Consider the following 26731-nt stretch of genomic DNA (forward strand, 5'->3'; position numbering starts at 1 on the left):
CTTTGGTGACCGCAGATCATCTGTCCATCATCGATTAAAGCCCGCCCTGGCAATTTGATTGGCTCGGCCTTCTGGGAGCCGAGCATAATTACTCCTCAACGGATCGAGTCCAGACCGAACTTCCCGACCAAAAAATGTTGTGGGCGGTGTTCGGGCTGGCACCCAGGCTAACTTATATCCACAATAACGTGATGTATGAGATATACACAAGCATCTCACATCAACATAATGTAGAAACACTCTAGACTACATGGACTCACACAAGTATTAAACAAGCTATATGTGCTAATTGGCTACTCTTCATAACATAAGAATAAGCAGACGCTCTGTCAACACTAGGCAGGAAATACAGCAATAATCACTTACTTTACACGCACACACACAGTAACCCAATAATAACTTCTTGATTATCTACAGTCTTCTGCAATGCCCTCCAAATCTCGTGAAGCCTGACAGTGCACTTGGAGAACCAAATAAGAGACACAGAGACCAGATTTCTGCTCAGTTGTTTCTCAGTTTAATACAGTTGGACAGAGGATACGTGTGTCAATACATGCGTTAGCCTGTTTTCTGCTTGCGTCAAAGTTGCAGGCAGGAAAACCATAAAGAGGAAGAGAAAGCGTAGACAGCGCACAGAATGCAAACTCAAACAGGGTGACAGAGAGCCAACACAGATTTAACACTGGCACAAATATCACATCACGGTAAGTCTTCAGGAATTAATCTTCAGGACTATAATGATATCAAGCTCTAGGGATTCTGCTTTTAGTTTAGATTCATTTACAGACTCTTTACAATCTGAAATATACAGAGGTGGAAAGTAAACATTAATGTTCAACACTTCCGCTCTTCCTTTGGCCAGGCGTTGGTTCACAGACGATCAGCTTTAGTGAGAAGATCGATTATGACAAACAGATGTAGTTTTGATGGCTACAGAAAATCTATACTCTCCAATTAAAGTGTCTGGATTGTGATATTTAAAGGAAGAAGCCTGAGTAAATAATATGATAAATTATTTTATGTTTTTATTTCACCTATGTGAAAATACTCAATAATAATAATAATAACAAACTAGATTAAAAAGTTTGTCGAGACAAACTTTAAGTTGGCTTGAGAAAGTTTGGACCAGAAAGTTTGAAGAAGTTTAAAGTAGTTTGAAGTTTAAAAGTAGTTTAAAGGATAAGTTCACCCCAAAATGAAAATTTCCTAATAATTTACTCACCCCAATGCCATCCAAGATATCCATGTCTTTCTTTCCTCAGTGGGAGAGAAATTATGTTTTTTGAGGAAAACATTTCTGGATTTTTCTTCTAACAATGGACTTCATTCGTTACCATCGTTTTTAAGTCCAAATCAATGCAGTTTCAAAAGTCTTTGAAGTGTTTAAACGGGCTGTACTCGCGATCACAGCTGAAGAAGAGGTTGTTATCAAAGAAACGATAGGTCATTTAAAAAAAAAAAAATTATAGACTTTTTACCTTCAATAGTTCGATTGAGCTGATCAACAAACGGACAGGGAACAACGTCATCACGTTGAAAGGTCACGCCGTCAATACTATTTGAACTACTATTCATATTCATCAGAATGTTATTCATATACTATTCATATTCATATTCACTGAATACAATTACTATATATATAATAGCAAACAATACTATTTGAACTATCCTCCTTCGTGCGGTCACATTGTAAACATTGGGGGGGTACTTCTGCCGGCGTGACCTTTCAACGTGATGACGTAGGTCCCTGTCCGTTTGTTGATCAGCTCAAACTATTGAAGTTAAAAAGTCTACAAATTATAATTTTTCGCTAGATATTTTTCGCTAGAATCGTTTCGCTAGATAACAACCTCTTCTTCAGCTGTGATCGCGTACAGCCTGTTTAAACACTTCAAAGACTTTTGAAACTGCATTGATTTGGACTTAAAAATGATGGTAACCAATGAAGTCCATTGTTAGAAGAAAAATCCAGAAATGTTTTCCTCAAAAAACATAATTTCTCTCCCACTGAGGAAAGAAAGACATGGATATCTTGAATCGCATTGGGGTGAGTAAATTATTAGGAAATTTTCATATTGGGGTGAACTAATTCTTTAAAGTATATTTAAAGCATTAGGAAATGCGAAGGCAGGGCTGCGCCGGTGCTAAGCTAATTTCTGACGAGGATATAAATATACATATATAAATCGAGATCTCTGAGACGACTTCATGACCAAATCTTTTGAGCCGATTCTTTTACTCCACTCGTCTTCCTTTATGTGGAACGCCAGAGGAAGACTTCATCTGAAAATATCACTTTCCAAGCATCGCTATTTTTCATTTCCGCTGCTCTTGGTAGGTTGTGTTGGTCAAATCTGTCTGTGTTTCTTCATTTGCACATTATCATAGACACGGAAAACTAGTGTCTCCGATAAAGATGATTTCTATCAGCTGTAAATCTCCTCATCTTAAACACGTTGTGTCTTTTAGGAGACATGTACACATGATTCACAAAAAGAGCGAAGAAGAATTGAATTTGGTGTTTAAGTTTAAGGTTGATGACTTTGACTACACTGTGCATGTAACATCAGAGATGATGAAATGCTTTGGGTGTGGGACTGTAGGGCATGTGATTCGCTCATGCCCAGAGAGAGCAGGTGAGACGCGGGCTGTTAACGTTCGGGGCGAAAGCGGAGACTCTTTACCTGGCGAACCGCAGAGAACTGGTCAAACCGCGACTAGAGTAGCTGAGTCAGTGTTGTTTAATGAGTAAGAGGTTTTGTTGGACGCTGACATTTTCAAATTTAAAAAATACAGAAAATAAATCAAACACTGAACAAGTTACAAAAGTGTCAAAGACGAGTCCCATGAGCTGTTCTTCTCAGTCAGATGATGGGCTGATGAACACGAAGAGTCTGAAAGTGATGTTAGTGGAGACACACAGATGGGTGTGGAGAGTGCTTACTCTTTCACCAAAATTCAGTCCTTTTTACAAAGAACCAAAGGCTTGAGATTAGCTAAAGTTGATGAGTTTTTCCCAGATTTAAAGTTGTTCCTTGATTCAGTTTAACTATTCATGAAAATACAGAACACCGCGGCTAACTGACCTTTACAGACCAAGACATTTTTCATCTAAATCATTTATGATAAAAGTTAAATAGCTAATGACGGTTAAGTGTCTTTTGTTTTTGTTTTTCTTTGTTTGTGTCAAAACCACTCTGTTTTGTTAAAATGCAAATTAACATTTGCTGTTTGTGACATAAAGCTGGGATTTGTTGCTTGTTCTCAGGGACAGTTTAAGTAAAGGACATTTACCATTGAGCTGCAGGAGAGCAATCCTCACTCTTCTCCCCAAAAAAGGGGATTTACAAAAGATCAAGAACTGGCGGTCAGTGGCTCTGCTCTGCTACAAACTTTTGTCAAAGGTGTTGGCAATGAGACTGAAAAAAAGTTATGGAGCATTTTATTCATGTTGACCAGACTTATTGTATGCCCAATTGGTTGATATCTGACTATCATTTTAATTTGTGATGTTTTGGACCTCACCAATTCATTGGGTTGTGAATTTTGCCTGATTTCAATTGATCAAGAAAAGGCCTTGACAGAGTCGAACACCAGTATTTGTGGCAAACGTTAGATGCGTTTGGGTTCAGCTCTGGCCTTATAAACATGTTTTGAGTCTTGTATATTGACATTGAACGTATTTAAAAGATCAACGGTGGTATAAGTGCTCCTTTTAAAGTTCATAGGGGGGTCAGACAAGGATGTTTTCACTTTTTCACACTTTTTCTACTTTACAAAGTAAATTTGCTTTAAACAGCATAAACGCAACTTCAGCTTAACTCACTGACCCCTTCTCTCCTAAAGGCTGAGGAGGTCAGGCGTAATTTATTTACAATTGTACAATTTTGTAATTGTAAAAATGTACAATTACAAAAAATGTACCTTGCGCTCATGTGTTTCTGTCACACGGACCAGGTGACAATATCATAACGGCATCTCATCGTCACAGGGCCACTGTGGAATCATTTGAAAGCACCTTTACTATCACAAACTCTGGTGATCTTTGTACTGAAGCAATATCAATCCCAGTCGGCTGCAGCGATCATAACCTAATAGCAATGGTGAGGAAAACCAGGGTTCCTAAAGGAGGGCACAAAATAATAGTTAAAAGATCATATAAACATTTTACTGAAGATGATTTTATTGAGGATGTCAGAAATATTTGTTGGGATGATGTCTTGAGGAGTAATAATCCAGATCATGCAGTTGAAACATTTAACAAAAAGTTTTTAGAAGTAAGTAATAAACATGCCCCTCTGAAAAAGAGAACAGTAAGGAACATAAGAGCTGGCTGGATTGATACTGAACTTAAGGACTGTATGGAACAAAGAGATGAGGCTAAGAAAGTGGCAAATATTTCTAATTATGAATCAGATTGGCAGGTATACCGAAAGATAAGGAATTACGTAACTAAATTAAACAAAAAGAAAAAGAAGTGGCATTATAAAAATCTGATTATAAATGAGAGGCATGATAACAAGAAATTATGGAGTATCCTAAATAATATGTTGGGAAGGAATGCTAGATCTACTCCATCATTTCTGGAGTCTAGTGGTCATTTTATTACAAAGCCAGTGGATATAGCCAATCACTTAAATAACTATTTTTGTGATAAAATTGAAAAACTACGAGGTGATATGGAACAAACAAATAATACAAAAGCAGAAATTTTAATTACAAATAACATTATGGAAGGAAAGACTTGCAGTTTTGAGTTTATGAATGTTACTGTGAACCAGGTTGAAAAGTTACTAACAGAATGTAAAGAAAAACCATCAGGTGTAGATAATATTGATGTAAGATTGTTAAAACTTGTTGCAAGGTTAATTGCGGTTCCAGTTGCTCATATTCTAAATTTGAGCTTTGATAAGGGTTTCTATCCATTTGCTTGGAAAATGGCTAAAATTGTACCTTTACCAAAAAGCAGCACTGTACCATTCTGCGGCTCTAACAGTAGACCAATCAGTCTGTTGCCTGCTCTGAGCAAAATTTTGGAAAGGATTGTTTTTGAACAAATTCAAGAATATTTTACTGATAATGACTTAAATACAGATTTCCAACATGCATACAGAGCAGGTCACTCAACCACTACTGCTATGGCTCAGATGACAACTGATTGGTTGACAGCAATAGATAACAGAAAGTTTGCAGCAGCTGTTCTGTTAGATTTCAGCTCAGCTTTTGATCTTATTGATCACAACCTTTTGTTAAGAAAGATGCAATGTTATGGGTTTAGTTCAGCAGCGTTAATTTGGCTTCAGAATTATTTAATAAACAGGAGACAAACTGTTTTTTTTAATGGAAGTTTTTCAGAGGAAAGAACCGTTTGCTGTGGCATCCCACAGGGAAGCTGCCTAGGACCACTCCTGTTTTCTATATATATAAATGACTTGCCACTGGTTTTAAGAAAGGCAAAGATCGCAATGTATGCTGATGACTCAACTATTTATTCTTCACAAAGTACAGTGCAAGAACTGGAAATTGTTTTAATGGAGGAATTAAAATCTGTATTTGAGTGGGTCACAAATAACAAGTTAGTTTTAAATATTAGTAAAACAAAAAGTATAATTTTTGGAACCAGATATATGCTGTTGAATGAACCCAAACTGAATATTGTGGTCAAGGATATAAATGTTGTACAAGTACAAGAGGTCAAACTACTTGGTATAGAAGTGGACAATACATTATCATGGTCTGGTCACATAAATGCGGTAGTACGTAGGATGGGTAGAGGTCTCTCGATGGTTAGAAGGTGTTCCAACATGTTGCCTTTTAACATGACTGCAGATGTTATAAAAACTGTTGTACTGTCACAGTTAGATTACTGTTCTGAGATTTGGTCCTGTGCTGCAGCAGCACATATAAAGGCCATACAAAAAGTCCAAAACAGGGCAGCTCGGTGTGCACTTCGATGCCCACTAAGAACTAATGTGAACATGATGCATAATGTCTTGTCATGGTTAAAAGTAAAGGAGAGATTATTGGCCTCATTGCTAAATTTAACAAGAAGCATTGTTATTACCAAAATTCCAAATGTGCTTCAGCAAAAGCTATGTTTTAGCTCTGATGAACACAGCTATGAAACCAGGCATGCCACAGAGGGTAGATTTAAACTACCCAAAGTGAAAACCAACTGTGGAAAAAGTACAGTAATGTATAGAGCAATGTATAACTGGAACACTTTGCCAAGTGATATTATTACAGCAAATAGTAAATACCAATTTAAAGTCCTTGTGAAAAAACATCTTTCGTGTTAGTTGAATGTAAACTTAAGGTTGCAGTCAGTCACAATGTTGTCTAATATTTTAGTCTAAATGATGAATTTTTGCTACTGTAAGAGCTATGATAAGATAGTACTAATTAATTATGAGTCAAGTAATCTCTCTTTTACTGCTGAAATAATTGTAGAAATTAGGTCCTATGTATATGTATTGTATATATTGTGTGTATATGTGTGTGGGAGTGCATGAATGGGTGGGTGGGGGGGTTTGTGGTGTTTAGACATGCCAATGTTTTTTAAACATTGTTTAGGTGTGTGGTGTTGTGAAAAATTGGTGTAAAATTGTCTGAAGAGAAGCATGTTAGTTTGACTCCAGGAAGAATAGCTGTACTTGTGACAGCTAATGGAGATCAAAATAAATACAAATACAAATTAGTTACCGTTTCAGGAGTGTTTCTCATACATCGGTTTGTTTTGTGAGACACTCAACTGTCGTAAGGCTTTCATCCATCGTCAGACACACTCTCAACTGACGCTGGTATGCGGTATGACAGAGAAGAGCTGTTCTGTTAAAGAGCATGTGGAAGGAAGAGTACGAACTGATCACACAAGCTTTTCAGAGTATGTTTTGATCATGATCATGAAAGTTTGCTTGCATTTAATCAGTCTATGTAATCCAGTGTTTTCATATACGATTAAGAGGAGGAATGAAGGATCTAAGGGTTACAATAACTACCTGTTTTAATTTAAGCCACCAGACATTGGTGTCGTTTTATTTTATTTCCTTTTATATTTACTTCCATATTCATTTAAGTAGTTGTCATTTGATTTATTCATGTCAAGTCAAGTCATCTTCATTTATATAGCGCTTTTAACAATGTAGATTGTCTCAAAGCAGCTTTACAGAGATAAGCGTATAATTTAAGGCAACAGAGATTGTTTCGGCTGTACAGCAGAGTTAAGTTATTTCCATCTAAAGTTAGTTTTAATTGATTGCTTCCGTCGCAATGATCATTTGTTATTAAATTAGGGGCCGCTAAGACGACACCATTCTCTCTACACAGACTTTAAATGCGAACCTGTGAGAAACACTGATGGCGTTCACATGCGCATTGTAAGGACATTAGCTCTAAGGGGAAATATTAATAATAATCCATAATTACCAATTATGATTAATTATTAATATTTGGGTCAGTTAATCAGATTAACTTTGAGGTAAGCCAAAGTAATATTACAATCAATTAATCAGTTCCAAAGAACTCTTTGATTATTCATTTATTCTAAGGAAAATGTATTGTTCATGGTCGCTGAAAAATAATTATTCCTTATGTACAGCAATTAGCATGTAGCAAGATCAAAATCGTAAAAGGGACTTTGTATGCAAACAGAGGATCAGAAACCAAATTCATAATCGTGCACACATTTTATTAACTAAATCACAAACATAACTAACACTAAACAAACATAAATACATTCATACATCCATACATACATGCATAGGTAAAGGGGTGAGTGGTGTGGAACAGGAAATAGAACTATGGAATAAGATCTCAGTATGAGAAGAAGAACCATCAGCTTATTTCATAGCAATCTCATCAAAGAATACTTGCATGGCAGTTGCAATCGTGGAAAATTCTTGGATTGGATTGGATTCGTTGATTGGGTCTATGGCCTTGAAGAAAAGCATGGTGGCTTCGAGCACATGGCTGTTGTGAGTCGAAGCCTGCTGTCCTGGCTTGAAGACCAGGAGTGGATCGTTGAGTCAGTGATGGTAAAGTTGCAGTTGTTTTCTAGATTGAAGAAAAGTCTGACTCCCTTTTTGGAGTATGAAAGCATGGCAGGCATTGCTCAGGCCTGTTTGGGCCCAGGGAGCTGGGCCCAAGTGGGGGGGGGGAAGGGGTCCAGCCCCTCCCCCAGTAACAGCAGAAGCTGCCTTGTTGTCGGATGAGAAGCGTTGAGAAGAGAGCACGGTCACTGTGGTCAGTCTCTAATAAAGCCTGAGAATGGCCACCCCTCTCTGGGTTTGCTGTACCAATGAGAAGGGTGGACTGTCTGGCGGGAGTTTCTTCTGTCACCAGGATTTACAAGCCTTTGTCTTAAGCGTGCTCACTCGGACTGGCATGCTGGATTGGTGTTTAATGACACTACTAAGGAAGATTCTTAGTAATTCTAATGTGTTGCACAGCTATTGGCATATCATGTACACAATCATTTCGATCTTCAAAGCACCAATTTATCGAGACCAAACATGGTTACATAGACAGTTGGTCTTGTAATAACTACATAGTATCAAAGAGATCATAGTATCAACAGAATTATTAAAAGACAAAACACACAACAGTAAATCATTCTCAAAATGTTCTGGAATGCCTGTTCATTTCATGTCAGTCAGTTCATCAATAAATGAATGCAGGAGAGTTTGTTCTGATATCTGTGGCAGAGTTAGTTACTTGTTAGCATTCCTGAGAGTCATAAAACATCCTATCTGATCGCGGCCATGGCAACCAGGCCCCTTTCGCCCCGCCTGGGGGTTGGGACCCTGCTCTCGGATGGAAGTTTTAAAGATTGGTGTGTGCATATGGCAAATAATTGTGTCTGATTTGTCTCAGTCGCTACAGCATTTAGAATGGGTTCTATAGTTATGTGCGTTTGAATATACGCAGGTTTGGAATTCCCTACAAGCCAAGCCTAAACAGAATACTTGTCTTTCCTTATAAATTTTGATAAGGAATTTTATTTTATTTGTTGCTTTGGGGTAGGACCGTGAGATGAATTTTCCCGACAACGCCTTATCTGTAGAGTGGTAGTGGGCTCCTCCATAGGGAGAGACTAGTTGGCACTTCAGCACTGCGTTGTCATCGGTCCAGGCGAAGGTCCTTCGTCAGATCTGGATACGGCCTGGATCCGGCAGGCTGCAGGAAAACCTCGGGATAAACACAGACACTAAAATTAGCGTAGATGCCATTCTTCTCATGATGTAACGAGTACATCAGGATTTTTGGGAAGTGTTCCCGGTTCCGGCTGACCTACTATATGCAGCCTAACATTAAATTATAGAAGTCTATAATTCATATTATTACTCATTTGTCATTTTATGTTTTTATAATTTATATTACTTATTTCCTTGCTCTTGCAATGCTCGCTATTGTTGTTTAACCCTCTGGGGTCTAAGGTGTTTTTGGGGTCCTTGAGATGTTTGGACATGCCCTGGCATTTGTGCTTTTTTCAGTTGCTTATAAACTTATTAATGGCAAAGGTGTAATTACACTCTATTTAGCACAAACAGAGCTGCCATAATATGTGAGCAACAGTATATACATGTTTTATTTTTGAGAGAATAATGTTTATACATGATTATTGAAAAAACTAAAAATGAAAGTTTCTGAAATAGGGCCACAAAACACATACTAAATATGTGTCAATAAGACTTTTGACTAATGAATGTTGTCGCCTAGAGTTTTTCTTCTAAATGATCTGAAAATCATCCTGCCTAATCATTCACATGAAACAATACATTGATTAAAATTTTGTAAGACACTTTTTGTTTGGAAAGGCAATATGCGTAGGGGTGCGATTCACACCTGAGAAGACAATGACCCGCATAATGAGCTGCATAATGAGCCTTACACTGTATATATACTACAAAACTGGTTCACAGTTGGAAACATCTTGAAAATTTTTTAATTTTTGCTTGCAAATTGTATAATATCCAAGGTAAACATTTCTAGTAATTGTGCAGTTAATTGTTCTCTTGTTGTATTTTTAGAAAGTTTTGGATATATCCTCTCTCCAAATTTGTCACTAATAAAACACAATACAAATTATTTAAAGAGTAGGCTTATATTGACCTTTTTTTAAGATTTTGTTTACATCTACCTTGTAAATATATTCTTTACTATTTTATTAAAAATGTTACAATTACAACAACAATTAAAATATTAACAATATTTCAAGTGTAATCTTTCTTTGTAAAAAATAAAGTACACATTTTATCATACGTATTTCAAATTAGTTTGAATATAGCATACATTGGAACAAACACTACAATAACATCTTAGTTAATTACTTTTTTTTTTGACAAAACATAATATAAATATGTAACATATGAGCAGAAATTGGCAAACAAAAGCTTATTTGATGTGGCAGTAGTCTATTTTACAGTAAAAACTTTATAATCTATCCAAAACTAGTCAACGAAATGTTATCTTTCATATTTCGTCTGTAACATAGGCCTATCGTTTTTATGATATATTAGGGCATATAAATGTTAATTTGCAAGTTTAATACGTTGCTGATACAAAGACATTTTATTTGAACATATTTCAGTCGTTTTTTTCTCATCTCAGTATAGCAATATAGTTCGGTAAGAGCCGTTCATTCATTCACACACAGACATGCGATTCATATTTAAACAGTCTTTTTGCGGTTTACAGACACTATTGCATATTGTGATTAGAACAAAGCACATAAGAATAAAAAAACGTACTATTCACAATACTCAGCTGGATCCATTGCTCCTCGAAGTGTAACTAAACCGGAACTTCTGAGGTAAATTTCCCAGTATTATTATTACTATAGTATTATTCCTCACAGCCTTGTAAAGTACATGAGTCTGATTAAACCAGAGAATGTCTAATAGGAAGAGAATTGGCACTCTCTGGTTACTTCCGGTTTCTGGACTGGCTGCAGTAACACGTCTCTGTCCATGCGGGGGCGCTCACAGGCAAGTGCAGAATGAATGGAGGTCTATGGCGCTATACCCATCAAAATCCACTTTTCTCAGGATATATTTTTGTCTAGTAATTTGAATGTTGTATTCGAAAGGAGATGCAAAGAGATTACACATTGCTGGGTGTTAGATTTTTTAGAGTCACTTATTTGCTTTAAAAAGTCTTTTAAAATGTCAATGATGTCATACACATCGTACGACCAGAGATACTGCTTTACGGCAATCCTTCAGTCGCTTTGGTGCTTTCGCGCTCTGCACTTTCTTTTCTCTCAAGGCATCGACAACAGGTAAATACACGTGCTAGAAGAGTTTTTGTTTTGTTTGTTTCTGGTCCCACTTCGGATGCCACGATGCCATAAAGCGGTATCTCTGGTCATAATCAGTCCTTCACTGACCAATCAGCGTTCATTAGCAGAATGCTAGCGTGTTATGGGTAACAATAACTCAACCTGTAAGAAATCGAAAGGACATAAGTACTTGTTCATTCAATTTTTGACCTATAACCCATGTTGTATAATAAAATCTGAGATTTCTCAACGGCAATCGGGTGAAAGAAACATTTAGCCGTCTAGCTCCATAGACTCCCATTCAGTCTGCACTCGCCCGCGATTACCTCCAGTGGAATTCTAATGGAACTGCAACCAAGATCGATACAATGGGGCTAATAGGAAGTGCCAAGGCTCTACGTAGATGGGCTCTGATTAAACTCAGTGTGTTTTATCCAGCTGATGTGGGCATTGACACGTTTGCATGGATCACCTCAGATCATTTGCGTTTGAATAGCGCACACTCTCCGTGGGCGGGGTCACATTAACACTTAATGACCTATAATGAGCTGAAATAAGATCGACTGACATCTCTCTCTTTTCATACAGATTACATAAACTGAGAATATTTGTTTGACACCTCATGATTGTGTGGTTTGAAGGGATGTTTGTCTCCATGAGTTAGAGATTAGAGAATATCTCCATTGCAAGGTTTTTAGCATCACAGGACGATGCAGAATATGCAGGACAGCTAATTTACATTTAAAGAGACAAAAACAGCACATTTTTGCATTTACATTTACAGGATGAGATAATAAGCTAGATTTAAAAACTACATCGAGACAAACTTTGAAGTTGGCCTGAGAAAGCCAGACCAGAACGTTTGAAGATATTTTAAATGCTTAAAGTTTTAAGTTTTTGAAGGCAATACAGTCTGTCAGACAAGATAGATAGGTAGATTGATTTTTGGGTGTTGCTATGCGGTTGCATGAGTACTTGGGGTGGTTGCTAGTGTGTTGCTATGCGGCTTCTTAGGATGGTTGCTAGGGTACTCAGGGTTGATCCTAAGGTGTTGGCTATTTGGTTGCTAGGGCATTCTTGGTGGATGCTATGCGGTTTCTAGGAGACTTTGTTGTTAGGGTAACCTGGGTGGACATTAGGGTGTAGCTATTTCGTTGCTATGGTATTCTGGATGGTTGCTAGTGTTAAAAAAATTTTCTTCATCGAAGCAAGAAACCAGGAGACGTTTGGATCACGTACAAGGAGTTATTCTTTATTGAGGTGACGTGGCTTGCAGGTCTTCCAAACTAGTCTAACTAAAACATTATACATTGTGGTTATATACATTCCAAGGGGGAGGGATTAAACTCTGAATAAAGCATGCAAATGAAGTGGGAACACACACTACTCTGAGAGCACTACCAGTCCAATTGAATCAGCATAACTATTCACATGCTGATACTGGCCAGGAACTCCAGTTCCAAAGAGCCATCTCAGAGCCATTAATGACAAAAGGTGAAAGTCAATCAACCTAACGATTCAATGTCTGGGTTCCGAAAGGTGAGAATCTCAGTGACCTGACTCATTTAAAACACAGTAGAGAAAACATGTCTGGTAGGAAAAGGAGACTCTTGCTGGAGACTCAATAAATCAGTCTACTAAACTTTATCAGTTTATATACTACTGCAGTGGAAAAACTAAATTAAACATTTAATAAATATGTAATCCAACACTTCCCCCTTTGAGAGTTCTAATAACTCTCACAAAAATACAAATTGAAACACTTAAAAGTTAATTCTTGTAACTTGATCGTTACAGGTACATAGCATGTTCTGTGTTGTTCATCTGTAATTGCTTGTTGACACTATTGCATTTTGACACAGAAACAAACATGCACTTAGGGTCCGTGAAGTCTTACGGGTAATATTCTTTTATGGTTGGACCAGTCATGTTCTCGTGCGAGGCGTGAGTCATTTGTTGAATGAAACACTTTATACTGTGGAAGCATACGTAGAACGCCAGTAGAAGAAATAACAGCAGCATTGCTATTTCTTTAATCCACAGCCAGGGTTTACCAATCAAGTTTCCGAACCATGAAGAATTGTCTTCAGTCATCTGGTGTAATTTTGTTGAAAGATCAAGATTGCTTGTTGGTTAACCCGACATTAACCCGGTGCAGCACTCATGTAATGGTGCAGGCTTGTATTCTTGATCATGTCGATGGATGACTGAAGGTTTCGTATATGAATCTCTGCGTTGTGTATTTTTCTTCTGTGTTGGTTGGCTCGGCAGTGGGTCTAGTTGTTTTCTTGAGGTTGTGGCTTCATATGCAGGTGAGGAGGTCTTTGCATATGGATCTCGGGATGGCCATCAAATGGTATCTGCACAGAGGAAGAAAGAAAACAAAAGACGACAGAGCAGTATTTGTCCAAACACTAGGGTTGTATCGTTTTCAGAGTCTGCTGTTGTTGTTTCATTCTTTCCCTATTTCTTAATTGATTTGACACCTATGGACCAGTGAGGTGGGGATAAGAGGGGGGATGAGGAAATCTTCACCACATGGCTGACCCCCGAGGCCTGTTGCACTTCGGTTCTTCCATGGGCTCCGCACTGGTCTGTGTGTCCTATTCTGTCCCTGTTGTGTGCACACTGTACAGTGTGTGAGAAAAATTGGCACATTTCCATTCTCCAGTGAATCATCAGTCCTAATAAAACATCAAAACAGAGGATGGTTGTCTAACTGCAATATTCTGTGGTATAACATTTAAGGCTGTGAGTCTTACTGAATGTCCCCCAAACAAAGGCTGTGACAGACAATAAGTCTTTCGTCTTTTTTGTAAGTTACTGGGGTGATTAAAGGGGGGGTGAAATGCTATTTCATGCATACTGAATTTTTTACACTGTTAAAGAGTTGGATTCCCATGCTAAACATGGACAAAGTTTCAAAAATTAAATTGTACGTTTGAAGGAGTATTTCTGTGTCAAAAATTGCCCTTCAAAAATTGAAGTTTCACAAAGTTTTTTTCAAGTATGGGTCTTCGTGACGTCAGCTGGGGAGGAATTTCCTTATATGGGTCCTAAGCACTTCTCCCGGAATAGTGCGGGCGCGCGCGCACTCACTCGTAGACCAGAGAGAGAAGAGAGCGAAAGCAGTACCTCATCAAAGCGCTCTGCTCGGCTTTAGGGAAGTCAATGTCACAGAAGAAGTGTGTTTTTGGTTGCCAGGGCAAGACAACCCTGCACAGATTCCCAAAGAACCCAGCATTAAGGGACCAGTGGATGGAGTTTGTTTTTTCAGAGCATCAACGGAGATGTCCAAGACTGTTTGTTCCCTGCATTTCGACGATGATTGTTTTATAAACAAAGCCCAGATCGACGGATTTGCAGATCGTCTAATGCTTAAGGATCGAGCAGTCAGAATGATTTTTGCAGATAAAGTACTAATTGTTGGTGATTTTAATATACACATAGATAATGAAAAAGATGCATTGGGATTGGCATTTAAAGACATTGTAAACTCTATTGGAGTTAGACAACACGTGTCAGGACCTACTCATCGTCGTAATCATACTCTAGATCTAATATTATCACATGGAATAGATATTGATGCCATTGAAATTCTGCAGCAGAGCGATGACATCTCAGATCATTATCTAGTCTCGTGTAAACTTCATTTAGCCAAGGCTGCAAAGCCGACTCCGTGTTACAAATATGTTAGACCTATCACTTCTGCCACTAAAGATTGCTTTATTAATAATCTTCCTGATCAGTTTCATCATTTTAGCATCCCGGATAGCTTAGAAACACTTGATATTGCAATAGAAACTTTTAACTCTCTCTTTTCCAGCACTTTAGACAAAGTTGCTCCGTTGCGCTTAAAGAAGATTAAAGAAAATAATCCAACGCCGTGGTACAACGAGCACACTCAGGCCCTTAAGAGAGCAGCCAGAAAAATGGAGCGCAACTGGAAGAAAACAAAACTAGAGGTATTTCGCATTTCATGGAAAGAGAGCTCGATTGCTTACAGAGAGGCTTTAAAAGCTGCTAGAACTGCTTATTTTTCAACCCTATTAGAAGAAAATAAACATAATCCTAGGTATTTATTTGAAACAGTGGCTAAACTAACGAAAAAGAAAGCTTCAAACACAGAAGTTTCCAAGCAGCACAGCAGTAATGATTTTATGAACTTCTTCACTTATAAGATTGATAATATCAGGGACAAAATTATAACTATGCAACCGTCTACTACAGTATCGCATCAGGCAGTGCATTGTAGTCTCCCTGAGGAAAAATTATTTGATTCATTCGTTGCTATAGGAGAGGAAGAATTTACTAAACTCGTTAAATCATCTAAATCGACAACATGTATGTTAGACCCTATACCAACTAAGCTACTGAAAGAGATGCTTCCAGAGGTCATAGATCCTCTTCTTAATATCATTAACTCGTCTTTGTCTCTAGGATACGTACCAAAAACCTTTAAGCTGGCTATGATTAAACCGCTTGTTAAAAAACCGGAACTTTATCCTTCAGAATTAGTCAATTACAGGCCGATCTCGAATCTACCTTTTCTGTCAAAGATACTAGAAAAGGCAGTGTCTTCACAACTATGTTCCTTTCTAGACATGGTATGTCTAGACATGGTATATCTGGTATGGTCCGGATTTAGACCATACCATAGTACCGAGACAGCTCTCGTTAGAGTCACAAATGATTTGCTCTTATCATCCGATCGTGGTTGTGTCTCTCTATTAGTGTTACTCGATCTTAGTGCTGCGTTTGACACCATCGACCACAACATTCTTTTAAATAGACTAGAAAACTATGTTGGCATTAGTGGAATTGCACTAGCATGGTTTAAATCATACTTATCTGACCGTTATCAGTTTGTAGCAGTAAATGAAGAGATGTCTTATCGATCACAAGTTCAGTATGGCGTACCACAAGGCTCAGTACTAGGACCGCTGCTGTTCACTCTGTACATGCTACCATTAGGAGATATCATTAGGAAACACGGAATTAGCTTTCACTGTTATGCCGATGATACACAGCTCTATATTTCTTCAAAACCTAACGAAACTTACCAATTCACTAAATTAACAGAATGCATAGCTGATATAAAAAATTGGATGACTCGTAATTTCCTACTTCTAAATTCTGAAAAAACAGAGATTCTAATTATTGGACAAAAAACTTCCTCACGTAATAACCTAGAATACTGTCTAACAAGTCAAGTCAAGTCAAGTTTATTTATATAGCGCTTTTCACAACACAGGTTGTATCAAAGCAGCTTCACAGTAATGAATTAAAACAATACATCAATGTTTGTTTCTAGTGGAACGTCCACGTTTGGTAATGCTGATCAATAGTATTATTGATTGATTAATTAAATTAAGTATCCCCAACTGAGCAAGCCAAAGGCAACAGTGGCAAGGAACCGAAAAACTCCATCAGGTGACCTAATGGAGAAAAAAAAAAAAACTTGGGAGAACCCGGGCTCAGTCGGGGGCCAGTTTTCCTCTGGCGTTTATAAACTAGAGGTCGGATTTAACTGTAAGATTAAAAGTATTATATGAATGCCTGGCTGAAGAGATGTGTCTTTAATCTAGTTTTAAACTGGGAGAGCGAGTCTGAGCAACGAACAGTATCCGGAAGACTATTCCAGAGTTTTGGTGCTAAATGTGAAAATGCTCTCCCTCCTTTGGTGGATCTGGATATCCTAGGTATGACCAAAAGCCTCGAATTTAGGTCTTTTACTGTAGAGGATGAAGTAACAGGACATCCTACTATGTTAAAGTTGTATTGTGAGAGGTTTTGTGGGGGCGGTTTTTTGAACCGATAAGTAGTACCTCTGTCTTATCTGGATTTAATAAAAAGAAAATTGCACGTCATCCAATCTTTTATATCTTTAACACACTCTGTCAATTTGGATAATTTAGCGTTTTCATCTGGCAGTGATGAAATATAGATTTGAGTGTCATCAGCATAACAATGGAAACTAATTCCATGTTTCCTTATAATATTTCCAAGTGGCAGCATATATATTGAGAATAATAGAGGGCCTAACACAGATCCTTGCGGCACTCCATAGTTTACTGGAGTTATGATCGATTTTTCTCCATTTAAATAAACAAAATGGTAGCGGTCAGATAAATACGATCTAAACCAGCTTAATGCTTGTCCTTGAACACCAGTATAATTTTGTAGTCTATCTAAGAGTATTGTGTGATCTATAGTATCGAACGCAGCACTAAGATCAAGTAAAACTAATATTGAGATACAGCCTTGGTCAGAAGCTAAAAGTAAATCATTTGTGATTTTAACGAGCGCAGTTTCAGTGCTATGGTGCGGCCTGAACCCAGACTGAAACTTTTCATAGGTGTCATTTTCTTGTAAGAAAGAGCCCAGTTGAGCGGACACAACTTTTTCTAGTATTTTAGACATAAAAGGTAGATTTGAAATGGGTCTATAATTTGCTAGATTATGTGGATCTAATTGTGGTTTCTTAATGAGAGGTTTTATAACTGCCAGTTTAAATGTTTTTGGAACATAACCTAAAGATAAAGACGAGTTAATAATATTGAGGAGAGGCTCTTCCACTACAGGTAACACTTCTTTCAATAGTTTAGTTAGTATAGGATCTAGTAAACATGTTGTTGTTTTAGATGAAGTGATAAGTTTATTTAATTATTTTTGTTCTATAGTTGTAAAGCACTGTAATTGTTCTTGCGGGGTGCTAATTGAGGCTGAATTATAAGGCGCGATTGAGGATTGAACGTTTACAATTGTGGTTCTGATGTTTTCTATTTTCTCAGTGAAGAACTTCATGAAATCATTACTACTAAACTGTAACGGAGTATTTTGTTCAGGAGACATCTGCTTATTTGTTAGTCTAGCCACGGTGTTAAATAAGAATTTAGGATTATTATGGTTGTTTTCTATTAGTTTGCGGAGATGCTCAACCCTGGCCTCTTTTAGGGCCTTTTTATAATGTGACATCCTGTCTTTCCATGCAATTCTAAAGACCTCTAAGTGAGTTTTTTCCCATTTACGCTCTAAATTACGAGTTTCTCTCTTTAGAACACGCGTAGTATTGTTGTACCATGGTGCTTTACTTTTCTCTCTGACCTTTTTTAATCTAATGGGTGCAACAGTATTCAATGATCCAGAGAGAATGGTGATCATAGTGCTAGTTAATTCCTCAAGTTCATCTGTTTGTTTGGGTTCACTGAGCAGCTGAGACAGATCCGATAAACTATTTGAAAAATTATCTATGGTGGATGGAAGGATTGTCCTGCCTAATCGATAACGCGGTGCAGCATGATATATTACAGGGGTACGTAATATGCAAGTTACCATGTAATGGTCAGTGACATCATCACTTTGTGGAATGATATCTATATCGATTGGATCGGTTCCATACGATATAATTAAATCGATTAAATCGATGAGTTGGTCCGGTAACGTTTTGCTTGACCCCAAAGGAGTTTAATAAGTCTGTAAACGCAGCCCCTAACGCATCATTTTGATTATCTATGTGGATATTAAAGTCTCCAACAATTAATGCTTTATCGAAATTAACTAATAGGTCTGAGAGAAAATCTGCAAACTCTTTTAGAAAATCAGCGTAAGGCCCAGGCGGTCTATATACGGTAGCCAAGGCTAGAGATAATAGGGATGTTTTTCGAACATCTAAGAGCTTAACATTTAGTACAAGTACTTCAAATGAAATAAACTTATAACCCGTTTTCTGAGTAACATTGAGAACATCTCTACATCTAACACTTGATGGCTGCTCTGTTAAGTCTTCGTCGTCGGTTAGGAACCTGGGTGTGCTCTTTGATACCAATCTTTCATTTGAAAGTCACGTGTCTAGTATCTGTAAAACCGCATTTTTCCATCTTAAAAATATATCTAAATTACGCCATATGCTCTCATTGACAAATGCGGAACAATTAGTTCATGCTTTCATGACATCAAGGCTAGATTATTGTAATGCTCTACTGGGTGGTTGCCCTGCACGCTTAATAAACAAACTACAGCTGGTTCAAAACGCAGCAGCTCGAGTTCTTACCAGAACCAGGAAGTATGACCATATTAGCCCAGTTCTGTCAAAACTGCACTGGCTCCCTATTAAACATCGCATCAATTTTAATACATAATACATTATAGACTTCTATCATTCAATGTTAGGCTGCATAGATTAGGTCAGCTGGAACCGGGAACACTTCCCATAAATCCTGATGTACTTACATCATGAGAAGAATGGCATCTACGCTAATTTTAGTGTCTGTGTTTATCCCGAGGTTTTCCCGCAGCCTGCCGGATCCAGGCCGTTTCCAGATCTGACGAAGGCCCTTCGCCTGGACCCGATGACAACGCAGTGCTGAAGTGCCAACTAGTCTCTCCCTATGGAGGATCCCTTTACCACTCTACAGATAAAGCGTCGTCGGGAAAACTCAATTTGCGTATCTACCCCGAATTGATAAAATAAAATAAAATTCTGAATTAAAACTATAAGGAAACACCAGTAATTTGTTTAGGCTTGGTTTGTAGGGATTTCCAAACCTGCACACATATATTCAAACGCACATAACTATTGAACCCGTTCTTAATGCGCATGTGAACGCCATCAGCGTTTCTCACAGGTTTGCATTTAAAGTCTGTGTAGAGAGAATGGTGTCGTCTTGGCGGCCCCTAATTTAATAACAAATGATCGTTGTGACGGAAGCGAATCAATCAAAACCAACTTTAGCTGGAAAATAGCTTTATTAAAGAACCACTATAAAGCCAAAACAATCTTACATTAAATTATATCTTTATCTCTGTAAAGATGCTTTGAGACAATCTACATTGTTAAAAGCGCTATATAAATAAAGATGACTTGACTTGACTTGACTAAAGGTTCGCGGTCGGTCTAAAGCACAGCTTTAGCTTCGCCCACACGGCCCGCCTCCAGCCATTCGGGTTTATTCGGAAATTCTCGGTACTGCCTATCTTTCTTTTATAAATATAATAAAACTAAAGACTTTTTGGAGATATGAAGGATGCAATACTACTCTGTAGGTACTCAAGATTAACAGGAGATTGAGTGAAAATTAGCATTTCACCCCCCCTTTAAGCAATCACAGCCCAAATGGTTAACACCTCAAAAAGCTTACCCACAAGTCCAATGACGAGGGGAGGGGTTGCTTCAAAGTAGCAAACAAATGTAGTAACAGCTGCATAACATTGTTAACTTGTCTTAAGTTATTTTTGTTTTTTCTACATTCTTTTCTAAAATGTCCGTGCTTGCCACAGTAAGAACAACTGGCTTCTCTAGGACTATTGTGTTTCTTTTGCTTCTCTGAGTTGCCCTTAACAGAAACTGCTGCAATTCTTACTCTCTCTTTGACATCAGAGTCTCTTTTCCAAGTAACTAAACTGTCCACGTTGTCTTGCAGGGTTCCCGTACACCATATGATGTTTAAGTAAGGCAATGCCTTTCTGTGTTCTGGCAAAAGACAATGAAACCATGTGCGAACCAAAGGGCCATTATCACCTTACACCTTCTCTGGAGTTTCTGCAATTCCACTGTACGCTGCAACTGACTGACAGAATCGTTCTGTGTACTCACAAACAGTTTCACCCTTCTTCTGTACACAATTGGAAATCTTTGACCAGTCCACGTTCGGTCCAACAATGTTTTTTAAAATTTTCAAAACACCTTCTCTCAAATCTCCTTTACTGGCATGTAGCAGTTCGGAAGTAACAGCAGACTCAAAACTGTTGAATTCAGATTCAGTTAAAATTTGTGACATCAGCTGTGTGACTTCTGGCAACGACATGTCGTAAAGACGCATTTTACTGATCAATGCTCTTCTAAATTCAGAAAAATTTCTTTGCACTGATGGCAAACTTTCAGCAATTCTCTCAATATCTTTAGGACCTAAAGATGTTTTGACTGCTTGTATGGGGGTTGCCGATGGAACTGGATGAACCCCCTTTTCCCTATTCTGAGCCTTTTGTCATGCTCCACACACTTCAACTGCATTTACATCTTTCATCAATCCAGCATTGACATTGTCCTCTATTTTATCAAAAGACTGTAAATCAGGGTAGCATTCATCTGACTGTTGGTCTTCTGAGTCACATTTGGTTGAGGTCTTGTTATGGCCCACCTTGTCTGTGAGACAGGACACGTGAGTCTGCAATTGTTTGATCTGTTCATTTAATTTAGCAATACACTGAGATTGTTCTTGTACAATGGATAAGCTAAATTCTCTGTGACAACAGATAATGCCTTTCACATTTTTCTTCCTGATACATGCACCCACACTTGATTGCAATCTTCAATTGACCATACTTTGTCTGCATCAATGCCAAATTTCTTTGTTAAATTCAATCTGACTTTCTCAGTCACGATGGAGTCCATGTGCTCTGATAACAAAGACTTGAATTCACTATCTGAAGGTGTAGCTTTCACAGTTGTGGGAATCAGTCTAGTACTTTTCCTAAACATTTTGTGAATTTCTATGTTACCACACAAACAAACACTAAACTTCTCTCTTCAACAGAGGGTACACTTGTAAACTTTCCAAGTTACAAACACTTAACACTTAACTTCCCTGCCGATAAGAACAGAGGATCAACAGAAATAACTAGCACGTAAAGCTAATTCTTCTCTGCCTAAAGCAAAGGATACAAAAAATTAGCACTTGATGCTAACTCTTCTCTAACTTTATAAAGGATAAAACCTTCTCTAGCAAGAGGATGAAACACTTCCCTGGCAAAGCAGAGGATAAACAATATTAACCTATAATGTTAAACTTCCCTGCCTGAAAACAGAGGATAAACTTCATCTCTAAAATACAACTTTAGAGGATAACTTAGTTAACCAAACTCTACAGCTGTTTGTTAACTACTTTGTACTGGTCTGCATTGGTTCTTTGAATGGAGTGAAACTCACCGAATTGTTGGTTGTACAGAAAACATTCGTCTGGAACTCAGTCAGCTTTGTTGAGATCTTTGAGCTTGAAGTTTCAAGATTCAGTCTGGAACTCAGTCAGCTTTGTTGAGATCTTTGAGCTTGAAGTTTCAAGATTCAGTCTGGAACTCAGTCAGGCTTTGAGATCTTTGTTTGAGCTTGAAGTTTTCAACCTGGACGAAGCTGGAAAGATTCAGTCTGACAATTTTCATTCTTTGTTGAGCTTGAAGTTTCAAGATTCAGATCTTGAAAAGTTTGTTCTTTGTTTCTTGAAGTTTCAAGATTCCGTCTGGAAAGTTCATTCTTTGTTGAGTTTCAGTTTCTCCATCCGGGTCACGACACCAAGTTGTTGAAAACTTTTTCTTCGTCAAAGCAAGAAACCAGGAGACGTTTGGATCACGTTCAAGAAGTTATTCTTTATTGAGATGACGTGGCTGCAGGTCTTCCAAACTAGTCTAACTAAAACAGTATACATTGTGGTTATATAAATTCCAAGGGGGAGGGATTAAACTCTGAATAAAGCATGCAAATGAAGTGGGAACACACACTACTCTGAGAGCACTACCAGTCCAATTGAATTAGCATAACTATTCACATGCTGATACTGGCCAGGAACTCCAGTTCCAAAGAGCCATCTCAGAGCCATTAAAGACAAAAGGTGAAAGTCAATCAACCTAACGATTCAATGTCTGGGTTCCGAAAGGTGAGAATCTCAGTGATCTGACTCATTTAAAACACAATAGAGAAAACATGTCTGGTAGGAAAAGGAGACTCTTGCTGGAGACTCAATAAATCAGTCTACTAAACTTTATCAGTTTATATACTACTGCAGTGGAAAAACTAAATTAAACATTTAATAAATATGTAATCCAACACTAGGGTACTCACTGCTAGCATGTTTTCAGATAGATGCCATGCATAAAGGAGCATTATAGGACCCCTTTAACACATGAGTTTGGATGCGAGTCCTGATCCGATCACAGCGTCATTTCATAATCCATATAACATTTGAGCACTTAGGTCAACATGTTAAGAATGAAACTACTTCAGATCTTTTTCTTTTTATCCTGCAGCTGTGAATCTGTGAAGGTCGATGGCGTCTGTTAAAGTTGAAGATCTGCTTGAGAAATCACTGAGTGATCTGGACGAAGCTAAATGGAAGAAGTTTAAGTGGCACTTAGAGAAAGATAATGAGTGTATAAAAAAGAAAGACATGGAGAATGCAGATATCTTAGACACAGTGGATACGATGGTAGCATGTTTTGGACCAGAAGAAGCTGTGAAGATCACAGTGAAGATCCTGAAGAAGATGAACCAGAACAATCTGGCTGAGCAGCTGGAGAACAAACACAAGACAGGTAACATTTAATTCACAATGACTGTGACTGTTTACCATTGTAATGGTTTGACTTGAACTTTGCTCTTTGCTCTTGCTGATGTGTTTGTGTGACTTATGTTTCCCAGTGAGTGATCCTCTCTCTCACACACACTCAAGTCAGGCTGAAGGCAATATGAAGACGTCTGCCACTGTTGGAGCTCATTCAGAAGAGATCAGGGGTAAATAATCCCTGTCTGTACATGGACACAAGAGAAAATATAACAGCAAGCAACAATTACAGGACCAAGAAGAACAGCAGCAGATCTTACTGATGTACATTTATTAGAACAGACTGTCTAGTCATTTTTACGAATGGTTAAATGGTTTTAAACCCTGAATTAAAACTTCTACAAGCAACTTCTACATACGCATGGTCATTGCAATAACCCCAACCTAACCCTAATACAGTGCCATGTCTTGTTTGGTGTGCTAGATTTCAATGGTTTGATCAAAAATTGTGTAATCATTTTGGTCAGCATGGCCTTAAAGGAATAGTTTACTTAAAAATGATAATTCTGCCATTCACTCACCCTCAAGTGGTTTCAAACCTGTATGAATTTCTTTCCTCAGCTGAACACAAAGGAAGATATGTTGAAGAATGTCGGTAACCAAACAGTTGATGGGCCCCATTGACTTCCACAGTAGGAAAAAATAAATACATTCATACAGGTTTGAAACAATTTGAGGGTGAGAACTATTCCTTTAAGTTGGTCTGAGTCCAATAGTGACAATCCGATAAAACCAATTCCAATTGCATTCAAGTTTTAATCAAGGCATTTCTATGTTGTCAACTTAAGCATAATCAGTGTAAGATATGCATGTGAACATTATAGCAGTAAGATTGTGATTCCTTTGAATATAGTAGAAGCATGAATTTATGAAAAACACAATCACTTAGTCTTTGCTGTATTTTCTCCTCTTTCTTAAAGGCTCAACTGCAGACAATAGAGAAGTTACTCTTCATGAATACACAAAGACGAGCTGTAGACTGAAGGACAAATTAAAACGGGACTACGAGCAGATATTGGTTGGTAATTCAGAGACGGGTCATAAGGAATATCTGAGCGACATCTACACTGATTTATATGTGGTGGGGAATGAGACTGGAGGAAGAGTGAACGACCATGAAGTGATACAGATCGAATCAAATCACAACCGACTGACTGCCAAGGAGACGGCAATCAAGTGTAATGACATGTTTAAAGTCCAGTGTGACACAGATCGACGAAACAGAAAAGTGCTGACAACAGGGATTGCAGGAGTGGGAAAAACTGTCTCTGTCAATAAATTCATCTTTGACTGGGCTAAAGGAACAGAAAATCAGGATTTAGTCTTCATATTTCCACTTCCATTCCGTAGACTGAATTTAATTAAAGAAGAGTACAGTCTCATGGGACTGCTTAACAAATACTTCTTTAGTAGTCCTGAAGAATTGCCCTCTCTTCCTGAAGGTGATGGTAAAGTTATGTTCATCTTTGATGGGCTGGATGAATGTCGCTTTACTTTGAACTTTAAAGAAGATGACACATTTACAAATGTAAATGAAAAAACAACAGTAAGTAAGATAATAATAAACCTTATCAAGAAACACCTGGTTTCCTCTGCTCTCATCTGGATCACATCCAGACCAGCAGCAGCCAGTCTGATACCCCGAAACTACATTGATCAAGTGACAGAGGTGCGAGGATTTAACGATGAGCAGAAAGAGCAATACTTCATCAAAAACAGCAGTCCTGAGGTTGCTGGAAACCTCATCAGTCACATCAAGAAATCCAGGAGTCTATACATCATGTGCCACATCCCCGTCTTCTGCTGGATCTCTCTTATTGTTCTTCAGCCTCTACTGGCTCGAGAGAACAATGCCAAAACTCCCACAACTCTCACAGGGATGTACACAAGTTTCCTAATTTCTCAGAAGAAACAGATGGAAGAAAAATACTGTGATGAGCCCGAACCTAATTCCAACGCAGTGTCTTTTGATCAGATTATTCTGAAGCTTGGGAAACTGGCCTTTCAACAGCTGGAGAAAGGAAACATGATTTTCTACAAAGAAGATCTTGAGAATTGTGGACTAGATGTCAAAAAAGGGTCGTTGTACTCTGGGTTATGCACTCGAATGTTTCAGGAGGAAAAGGTTTCAGCAATAAAAGTTTACAGCTTCGTACATCTCAGTGTACAGGAATTCCTTGCTGCTCTGTATGTGTTTATAATGGGCAAAGACAAGAAAACAAACTCATTTCTTCAATCCTGGAGAGAAAAACTGACATGGAAACTGTCCAAAAAGCCACTGTTTCAGCTTCATAAGGCTGCAGTCAACAAGGCTTTACAGAGTGAGAACGGACACCTAGACCTTTTCCTCCGGTTCCTCCTGGGTCTCTCACTGGAGTCCAATCAGAGTGACCTGAAGGGACTACTACCAAAACTGAAACTGAAAACACAGAATGTTAAAGACACTGTTGACTATATCAAACAGACAATAGAGACAGAGAAATCAGTGGAAAGAACCATCAATCTCTTCCACTGTCTGAGTGAACTGAAAGATGACTTTGTGGAGTACATCCAGAAGAATCTGAGCTCAGGAAAACTTTCAGCACAGAATCTCTCCACTGCTCAATGGTCTGGTCTGGTGTTTGTGCTCCTGATGTCAGAAGAGACCCAAGAGAAGTTTGAACTGCAGAAATACAGAAGATCTGATGAAGCACTGGTGAGACTGCTGCCGGTGATCAAAAATACCAGAAAAGCACTGTAAGAGTCTCATTTACATTCATTTATAAACACTGTTAGTCTTTTGTAATTGCCTTCATTTTAAATGGGTGACTTGATGGCCTAGAATGTTCAGAAAAATTAATAAAAGTAATGTGTGTGAAAATAAATGCTGGTTTGATGTTTTATGAAGAGATAATTGTTTTAGCTGTAATAGGCATTACTACTACTCTTTGTTTTGTTCTCTACACAGGCTACACAGCTGTAATCTCACAGCTCAGTCCTGTGAGAGTTTATCATCAGTTCTACAATCCTCAAACTCCTTTCTGAGAGAGCTGGACCTGAGTAACAATGACCTGCAGGATTCTGGAGTGAAGCTTCTTTCTGATGGACTGAAGAGTCCAAACTGTCAGCTGCAGATACTGAG

General features: G+C 38.1%; 1 protein-coding gene across 2 annotated transcripts in view; it reads left to right on the forward strand.

Annotated features, from left to right (window-relative positions):
• The first annotated feature begins 623 nt into the window (after window positions 1-623).
• The window catches only part of LOC307157230 (protein NLRC3-like), a 64931-nt gene continuing 38823 nt past the window's right edge, over window positions 624-26731 (forward strand). The window contains exons 1-5 of one of the 2 annotated variants that reach the window (XM_079869076.1): window positions 624-704; window positions 23297-23581; window positions 23688-23780; window positions 24531-26346; window positions 26558-26731. In XM_079869076.1, the coding sequence (XP_079725202.1) occupies window positions 23317-23581; window positions 23688-23780; window positions 24531-26346; window positions 26558-26731 (2348 nt within the window). In that variant the 5' untranslated portion in view covers window positions 624-704; window positions 23297-23316. The remainder of the gene's footprint in view (window positions 705-23296; window positions 23582-23687; window positions 23781-24530; window positions 26347-26557) is intronic. The other variant, XM_079869077.1, reaches the window with a different exon arrangement.

This window comes from Squalius cephalus (assembly GCF_949319135.1).
Source record: "Squalius cephalus genome assembly, chromosome: 4".
NCBI classification, from domain to species: Eukaryota; Metazoa; Chordata; class Actinopteri; order Cypriniformes; family Leuciscidae; genus Squalius; species Squalius cephalus.